The sequence below is a fragment of the Orycteropus afer genome, unplaced genomic scaffold, assembly GCF_000298275.1.
Source record: "Orycteropus afer afer isolate SDZICR_OR568_19922 unplaced genomic scaffold, OryAfe1.0 scaffold00368, whole genome shotgun sequence".
Classification (NCBI taxonomy): Eukaryota; Metazoa; Chordata; class Mammalia; order Tubulidentata; family Orycteropodidae; genus Orycteropus; species Orycteropus afer.
In genome coordinates, this window is record NW_006921955.1 from 991596 (window position 1) to 1001607 (window position 10012).

General features: G+C 38.8%; 1 protein-coding gene across 1 annotated transcript in view; it reads right to left on the reverse strand.

The window, feature by feature from the left end:
- Positions 1-10012, reverse strand: part of IARS1 (isoleucyl-tRNA synthetase 1) — a 168781-nt gene that overhangs the window by 103464 nt on the left and 55305 nt on the right. The window contains exons 13-16 of the mRNA XM_007953003.2: positions 7138-7264; positions 3295-3368; positions 2330-2524; positions 410-496 (exon numbers count right to left, since the gene is read on the reverse strand). Of these exons, the coding sequence (XP_007951194.2) occupies positions 410-496; positions 2330-2524; positions 3295-3368; positions 7138-7264 (483 nt within the window). The remainder of the gene's footprint in view (positions 1-409; positions 497-2329; positions 2525-3294; positions 3369-7137; positions 7265-10012) is intronic.

Sequence of the window (10012 nt, forward strand, 5' to 3'; positions counted from 1 at the left end):
AAAATACAGGCATATGAGTTAAACATTTATTTCAAGTAGATACACTCCTTGGAGAGAACAATCATGGGAGAAAGAAGGGCTGCTTATGCATAGGGAGACAGCTCAGGGGGCAGGAATGTATGGAGGGATGGACACTGGGAAGAGATAACTATGGGGAGGGAGTGGGAGGGAAGTTGTTGCATTGTGGTAAACTATGGTCAATGACATGAGACAAAGTATATGTGAACTGCTGTATGGAAAGTGAATTTACTCTATAAATTTTCACCCAAATCACAATTAAAAAAAATAAAATAAATAAACCTGTGATCAGGTCTTGTGGAACCTGGCTGTTTAGAAGAGCAACTATTTCTGGGTATAAGAAAGAAAGGTATCAGAACTGTATAGCTAAATGCAAATGCAGTCCACCTGCCTAGCTAGGACGAGCCCACTGGCAATCACATTCTTGAAAGCTGGTTGTCCAAAGAGAGCTGTGGCCAAAACCAGAAGGGTGTAAAACCTGGAGGGGGAAAAAAAAACAGTTGAATAGAAAAGGACTTGAATCACAGGAAAAAACATTTGGCATAAATATCAAGTTTTGTTAAGTTATACTTAACAATCAGTTTTAAAATACAGCTCTTAATCCTAGTTATATACTTAAATCATCTAGGAAGCACTGAATAATTATTGATGCATAGCTGCCAGTCCAGATCAATCCTATCAGAATCTCTGGGCCAGGCAACAGTATTAACTTTTCTTCAAGAACCAGGACTGAGAACTATTAACTTAGAATAAATAAAGACCTGGAGTGATAACCCATCCTCTCCTACAAGTACCTGCCCCCAAGTAATTGAGCAGCATGACAGTGCCACTCTTCTGAACTCTCTGGAGCCACTTTAGAGGGCCACAGAGAGAGCAGGACAGACCTGGGCATCCTCTCATGACCAGCTAAGAATGGGTGAGAAATTAAACATGGCTACTGGATTTGGCAGAAAGTCATAGAGGATAGATAACCTAATGACAAAAGATGCAAAAAGGCAATCCCATCCAAAAGAAGAACAAAGAGAAGGTTTTAATTTTTTCAGGCAGTATGTACTTCATTCTTGCTAGTCATCTTATTCCCTGAAAGACCTGTATCACATCCCTGTAGTCTATCCTAGAAAGTGATGCTCTTGTGTCACCCCTGACTTGATTTTGCATCCCAGTAAGATCAAGGAACACTTATTGATGATGACAGAGATCACAATCCATGCCTAACATCTCTAACAGACCAGACATCTATTCCAGTTCCAAAGGAAGACCAAGAGGATCCTAGTACCTAGTTTAAGTACCTAAGACTGAGGGAGAAAAGAAAGGAGGTAGCATGAACAAAGGGTATTTTTCACAGCTGTCAGGGTCAACTGCTTCTTAAAGAAGCTTATTAGGAAATCATCTGGCCCTCCTTAAAACCAGGTATTTGTTCCTGGACGCTGTTCCTATAGATAAATGGATTTGAAACTAAAAATAGATGGAAGGAGTTTGAGGTTAAAATTGTGCTTCTCACACAGCACATTCTAGAACATCAGTACTCTAAATCCAGTTTATGATGACTGTCACAAGTTGTAAAGTCAGAAAATGACACCAACATTCCTTAAATACACTCCCATAGAAACATTACTAATGAAAATTATGATTTTAATCTGGGCCACAAAGTTCATCTTAAAAAGGAGGTAAGCTATTTTTTTCTAATTAAGAGAATGAAGGGACTGAATTAAATAAAACCAATAAAGCAAACTCACTGATATCATATCAATTCCAACCCACAATGACCTGCATTGGGTTTTCCAGGTTGTAAAGATTTATGGAAGCAGACTGTCCCATCCTCCTTTCACAGAGCAGCTGCTTAGCAGCCAAATGCCTTATCCACTAAACCACCAGAGTTTCTTCCATTAAATAAAGCACCAGATGAAACCATTGTCAAAAATCTCCCCTTCATGTTGTTTTTTAGAATGCTAATTTATAAGGTGAATTTTCATACAGCCCTAAAATTTCTAGCTCCTGACACAAAATTCTGCATGTAAATACTAAGTAAGAGTGTATGACTGCTTTTCATATTACTTAAGTTTCCACTATAATTAACCTTTATATTCCAAAATCTAAGCAATGGATTGTAAAACTATGGGCCTACTGCAGTGAGATACCACTTCTCAAAAGACCTTTTTAAGGTCCAAGCTTTGGTGATAAAATGCAGCGCGCAGGAGCACAACCTGTCTTGTCACTATCTTCCTAGCGTCCAGCAAATAAATGGTAAGTATTCAGCAAAATCCAACCTAAACAAAATAAAAAACACTTGATGACATAACAAGGAACATACCATCCTCTGGTTTGATCAATGCCTTCAGCAATGAAGTCTGCAGGAAAAGCATCCTCAAACTCCTTCTTGTTTTCAAACGGATAATGGACTTGAGCATAAGGCATGCTACCACTTTCAAACCAACAATCAAACACTTCAGAGATTCGATGCAATAATCCCTTCCCACAGCGTGAAGGAATAGTCAGATGGTCAATGCTAATAAATATAAAAATTAGCAATTTCAATTAATTTTTTTTGAACATTTTGTTTTGGTTTCAGTAGAAGTTTACAGAGCAAATTAGTTTCCCATTCAACAATTTATACACATTTTGTTTTGTAACATTGGTTCCAATACCCTCAATGTAACAGCATTCTTCCCATTTTCCCCGAGTTCTACAGTTACATTTACCCATCTTTCCTGTCCCTTCCTGCCTTCTAAACTTCGTTTTTGGCAAATATTGACCTTTTAGTCTCACATGGTTGACTGGAATTCTATTAATTTTAAATGTAACAGAATTTGCCATTTAATTATTAATAAGAAAAAGTCCTGCTAAGTTCTTACCATATGCATTTACAAATGGACATATCAGCAGGTATCAAAAGGCTTTCTGAGAGCACTATGAGTTCTCAGTCTGAAAGGTTGTAAGGAATGAGCAGCCATTCGACATTTAAGTCAATGACTATTATTGTTAGCTGCGGAGATAGTTGACCCAATGCACAAAGGAATACAATGATGCCAGCCCCATGATCAGCTGCACATTGGAATACTGTGACCCAGAAGTGTATCACTAGGCCTTTTGCCCTAATCCATCTAACTCTACAAACTCTGCTAAAACTTATTCAGCACCATAGCAACATGTAAGACTCCACTGACATAACTATTAATTCCTACAAGTAATCTGCTGTAAAGACCACATCATAACAAGTGAGGAACTAGCCTAAAATGCTGACAGAACTGAAGAGAATCAAACATATTCAAAACTGACCTCTCTCTGTGGAGATCTGAGACCTTTGCTCCTGAGAATTCTTCAAGTTCTTCCACTGATCCAATGCATATTACCTATTAAAAATAAAGTTAAAAAGCAGAAACTCCTCAGAGCCAAAGATTTGAAACTGAGAGTTAATTTCTATAGCATTTATACTCAGGTTTAGGTAAGCCTGATTTTCTTAAAAGAGCTCATTGACATGTCAACCTCAGCTACTGATATGACAGAAGGACCTTCGTCACCACCTTGGCAAACCTCTTCTGAAACATTGCCCTTAATTTCTGAAAAAGTAAGCATTAACGTCATTATTTTATATATTTAATGCTGGTGGCATAGTGCCTAAGGCATTTTGACAGAGAACTTCCAGAAATGCAAGCTGGATTCAGAAAGAAATACAGAGTGAGGGACATCATAGCTGATGTCAAATGAATCTTGGCTCAAAGCAAAGAATACCAGAAAGATGTTTACCTATGTTTTATTGACTATGCAAATGGATTCAGTTGTGTGGATCATAACAAACTGTGGATAACATTGAGTAGAATGGGAATTCCAGAACACTTGATTGTACTCATTAGGAATCTGTACATAGACCAGGAGGCTGCTTTTAGAACAGAACAAGGGGATACTGCATGATTTAAAAGCAGGAAGGGAGTGCATCAGGGTTGTACCTTTTCACTATATTTATTCAATCTGTATGCTGAGCAAATAATCTAAGAAAGTGGATTATATGAAGAAGAAAGTGACATCAGGAATAGCACATTAACAAACTGAGATACTCAGATGACACAATTTTGCTTTCTGAAAGTGAGGATAACTAGGAGAACTTACTGACAAAGATTAAAGACTACAGTCTACAGTACAGATCACCCCTCAATATAACGAAAGCAAAAATTCTCACAACTGGACCAATAAGCACCATCATGACTCATGAAGGAAAGACTGAAGTTGTCAAAGACTTCATCTTACTTGGTTCTACAATCAATGCCAATGGAAGCAGCAGTCAAGACATCCAAATACATATTGCATTGGGCCAATTTGTTGCAAAAGACCTCTTTCAAGCACTAAAGACTAAGATGCACCTAACCCAAGCCATGGTATTTTCAATCACCTCATATGCATGTGAGAGCTGGACAATGAATAAGGAAGACCAAAGAAGAGTTGATGCTTTTGAGCTGTGGTGTTGGTGAAGAATGCTCCTTGGAAGCAAGGATAGCCAGACTTTGTCTCACCTACATTAGTCATGCTTTCAGAAGGGACAACTTTCTGGAGAAGAATGTCATGCTTGGTACACTGGAGGGCCAACAAAAGAGGAGAAAGCCCTCAACAAGATGGATTGACACGGTGGCTGCATTGATGGGCTCAGGTATAGTAAGAATTGTAAGGCTGGCACAGAACTGGGCAGTGTTTCATTCTGTTGTACGACAGGTCGCTTTGAATTGGAGACAACTTCAATGGCACATAACAACAACAATTGCCATATATGAGTAAGTCTCTACACAGAGAGACTTTTATTTTAAACCTTCATAGCCATCAATTCAACAAGTCTACCATATGCAAATCACTGCCAAAAATAATCAACCTAAGTAATATGCCTTACACTAGCATCCTAAGGTATCGTAAGTTTTTCCTAGCACTTGAATCTGGCTCCTTTCCAAGTCAAAGTTAGAACTAATTATAGTTAGACAAGATCAAAGTAATCAGACTAGACCACAAGACTCTGTTCCACCAAGGAGAATGACATGTGGGGCCAGAATGAAGGAAATCAGAAAGAAGGGACTCCTCTGAAGGAGCTGCAATGGGTTTTTAACTAGAGGCTTTGGCTGCCCAGCAAGGAATTAAGGTTCCTTTTCTCTGTATCAGGCTTGGAATTATTTGGTATGGGTCTTCTAACCATGGTCTTTGTGACTCCCACTAGACAAATGGGTAGAACTATGCAAATGTTAGGTGGTTATGGCCCACCAAAGGGGATTGGATACCTTGCAATAATATAAATAAGTTACATGGCATGCTTGTGGGGGTGAAACCATGGAAATACAGTGTATAGAACCCTGATGTGAGGATTGGTCAGTTTTGCCATCTCACTAGGCTTAAAATAAGCCATCCCAGAAGAAGCAAAGGAGGGATCTCACTGCCATCAAGAGAGAGAAGCTGGGAGTGGAACTTATTCTTGGGCCCCAAATCCCTGCACAGCAACGGCAGAGAGATGGTGACAATAGCGTCAACAGAACTGATAGATCAGTATAAGACAAGAGTGGTGGCCTTGCCAGCACAAAGAGCAATAAAGCTGAGTGGGATGCAGATACGTGGGCCTTTCGAAAGAGCTGGAAGAACTCTGTAACACTTGCCTAAGCAGGCCAGAGGCCAAGCTGAGAGCCAAAGAGAGGCTGCCTGAGGGCAGGGCCAATGGGAGGCTGTCCTGATGGATGAATTGTATCCTGAACCTGAATTATAGCCTGTTACTTCCCTAATAAATTCCATAATCATATTGTCTGTGGGTTCTATCCAGTCGTTGTTGTTGTTGTTGTTGTTGTTGTTATGTGCCGTCGAGTCGGCCCCGACTCATAGCGACCCCTCCTTGGGTTTCCGAGGCAGTATCACTACGGAAGTAGGATTGCCCAACCTTCCTTCCGAGGAGTGGCTGGTGGGTTTGAACCGCCAGCCTTCTGGTTAGCAGTCAAGTGCTTTAGCCACTATGCTACCAGAGCTCCTGTAGCAAAGTATTATTGAACCCTACAGAGAGATAGTGAGTGCCATGGGAGGGATGGTGGGCATCAGAGTTGGTAAAAAGCTTGGGGGATGGCAGCATGTCTGGCCTCATACACCTTGGGCTGTTGCTGGTGATTCTACCTCCCCATTCTAAGGTTGGAGACAGTCAGAGGATGTCACCCCCAAGCCCTTGTCGCACTCTGCCCTTCTTGGTTAGTCCCAAAAAGACTTAAAACACAGCTATGTAATTATGACCTTTCAGGTCTCTATAGGAATCCCTGAGACTCCTTTCCTGGGCATCAATGCTCTAATGCTATCAGAGTATACAGTCTTACCTTGGAGATATTACAAGCTTGGTTCCAGACCACTGCAGTAAAGCAAATATTGTGATAAAGCAAGTCACAGATCTTTTGGTTTTGCAGCGCATATAAAAGTTATGTTCATGCTATATTATAATCTGCTACGTGTGCAACAGCATTATGAAAACTTTGAATATTGTGAGAATTGCAAAAACGTGATACAGAAACATGAAGTGAGTACATGCTGGTGGAAAAAGGGCACTGATAAACTCACTCATGAGCATAGGGGTCGCACATACCTTCAACTTATAAAAAGCAAATAGTGAAGTACAAGAAAGTGGTGTCAGAAAAATGAGGTTTGCCTATGTTTGTGTGTAAATACACATACATTTTACTTGATTTTACAAAGTAAAAGTCTACATTGCTTGAGTAAACTTTTTTTAAATTTAGCTTTTTAATTAACTATAAAATCAGTTTAACATGCAAGGGTCAGGATTCTCTGTTCTTCTGGTTACTAATGAACAACACAAGACCTGAGTAACATACACACACATACACAAGGTTAATATGAGAACTTCTCTGAGGAAAACACAAACTGCATTCTTCACTTTAACACTTGAGGAAAGTAGCTAAAAGTATATATAACTAAAGTAAAAACAAACAAACAAACTCAACACATTCCCTTATTCTGTCATGATACTACTAATGAATAAAGAGTAAAAAGCAGATTGTATAAGAAAGGGGGGGAAAAAAAAGAAACCACATCCTTTTACTCTATGATGGCACTGGGAAAGTACTTCTGCAAAAATGAAAACAAGGAAATAACTCGCAACCTCACCTCTTGGAAGTCATCACTGACCCATAGTGGAATAGGGGTGCCCCAATATCTATTTCGGGAAATTGCCCAATCACGTGCATCTTTCAGCCAATTTCCAAATCGCTTCTCCCTAACAAAGTCTGGGACCCTACAAGAAATAAATCACATAAATAATTATCTAAAAATGTTAATAGGTTAAAATTGTAAGCTATGCCCACAGAAGCTGTTAATTCTTGTAGACCAATAGTCTGTATCCCCCAGCAGTATAAGCCCCTAAGGGTACAAAGTGTGTGGGTGATCTTATTAATATTTTATGAGTATCACGTCAGATAATTCTTGACTTATGAAAGTGCTAATATTAGGTAAATGAATGAGCTTACTAGTAATAAAATAGAAAAACTGACTTTTTAAAATCAGGGTCATTAGAAATGTACAGTTTGAAGTCATTTTCTTTACTGTCCAGAGATTCTCCCCAAAATCAAAAGCAAATTTGTAATCTAACTGGTTTCTTCAGAGAGTAAGAATAAGTACTAATGTTCTAAATTCACAGTAAAAAACATTTTTCTAGAAATATCCCATGCTCATGGATAGGAAGACTAAAGACTGTGAAAATGTCAATACTACGCAAAGAAATCTATAGATTCAATGCAATCCCAATCCCAATTCCATTAACATGCTTTAAGGACATGGAAAACCAAACACTAACTTAATATGAAAAAGAAAGAGACCTTGGATAAGCAGAGCACTACTGAAGAAGAAAAAAAAGTAGGAGGTGTTGCCTTCCCTGACCTCAAAGCCTACTATATAATAGCCACAGTAATCAAAACAGCCTGGCATGGTACAATGATAGACACATAAACCAGCAGAACAGAATTAAGAATCCAGAAATGGATCTATCCACCTGTGGTCAGCTGATCTTTGAGAAAGGGCTAAAACCCATTCAATGGAGAAGAGGTAGTCTCTTTAAAAAATGGTGCTGGCCAAACTAGGTATCTATTTGTAGAAAAATACCCCACACCACACATGAAAATGAAATCAAAATGGACCAGATATCTAAATATAAAACTCAGAAAATAAAGTTCATCAAAGATAAAACAGGTGCAAAATTCTGTCACTGCTGTCAACTTGGATCTGACTCACAGCGACCCCTCCTTGCGTTTCCAAGGCAGTATTACTATGGAAATAGATTACCCAATCTTCCTTCAGAGGAGTAGCTGGTGGATGTGAACCACCAGCATTCTGGTTTGCAATCAAATGCCTTGGGCACTATGCCACCAAAACTCCTTGGTACAAAATTAGGGGCCCTAATTTATGACATAAATAGATTACCAAGCATGACCCTAAATACACAAACAGCAGAGAGAAACTACACTGGGACCTTCTAAAAATTACTGCCTTGTCAGTGATGGCAAGCATTGATCTATGGGTGGATAGGCTGAACAATCAGGTATGCCTAGGCAGGGGGTATAAAATTAAATAAATGAAAATTCAATTCTTATGTGAATCAAACGATTTCTCCAAAAGAGTAAAAGGAAAACCTACAGAATGGGAAAAAATACTTGCAATGACATATATCCAATAAGGAACTTATCTCTAAACTCTATAAAAACTTCAATACCTCAATTTCAAAAAGAAAAACAATCCAATTCAAAAATGCACAAAGTACATAAACAGACACTTCAGTAAAGACGACACTCAGGCAGCCAACAAAAACATAAATGCTTGGTATCATTACCCATTAGAAAGACGCAAATCAATACAACAATTAGATATCATCTCACTCCAACAATAATAGCAAAGTTCAACAACACAGAAAATAACAAATGTTGGTGAGGGTGTAAAGAGACTGCAATTCTCATACCCTGCTGGTGAGGCTGTAAAATAGTACAAGCACCATCAAAAACAGTTAACGGCATGTGCTTAAAATGTTGAAAAGAGAAATATCATTTGATCCAGCAAACCCATTACTAGGAATGTATCATAAAGAGGTGAGATCGAGTACATGAATAGATACATGCGCACCCATTTTCATCACAACACTATTTACAGTAGCAAAGAGACAGAAACAACCTTAGTGCCCTTCAACAGATAAACTGATAACCAAACTATAGGACATAGGTACAATGGAATACTATGTAACAATAAAGAATAATTATCAGTGAATCACCTCATAGCAGGGATAAACTTGGAGGACATTACGCTGAGTAAAGTAAGTCACTCACGGAAAGACAATTATTGTAAAGACAATTATCGTATTAGTCCATTATTATAAAAAGTCAAGGAAAGGTTTATACAAGGAAGGAAATTTTCTTTGTTGGTTACCAGGGAAGGGAGAAGATGGGTAGGGAGGAAAAACAGATGGATAATTAAGAAACAGGTTTGATATGGGTAAAGGGAAAAGCAAAATACAAAAGCATGTAACTAGACGGTTGTTGTTATTTGCCATCAAGTTGAACCCAACTCATAGCGACCCCCCCTTGGGATTCTGAGGCAGTATCACTACAGAAGTAGATTGCCCAACCTTCCTTCCAAGGAGTGGCCGGTGGGTTTGAACTGCCAGTCTTCTGGTTAGCAGTCAAATGCCTTAGGCACTATGCTACCACAGCTCCTAACTAACATGGTAGCACTAAGGAAAAGGAAGACACAAAGAGGTGCATAAGAGGCACAGACAACAAAGGTAAATAATCTACAGGTAGACATATAAGTAGACAGGTATGGACAGGCAGTACATTGCTCCAGAGGGTTATTTATTTATTTATTTTTACAGTACATTCAAGCTGTAGTGCATTTAATTTTTCTTTTTTTAAAATTGTGATTTGGGTGAATATTTACAGAGCAAATTCACTTTCCATACAGCAGTTCACATACACTTTGTCTCATGACATTGACCACAATT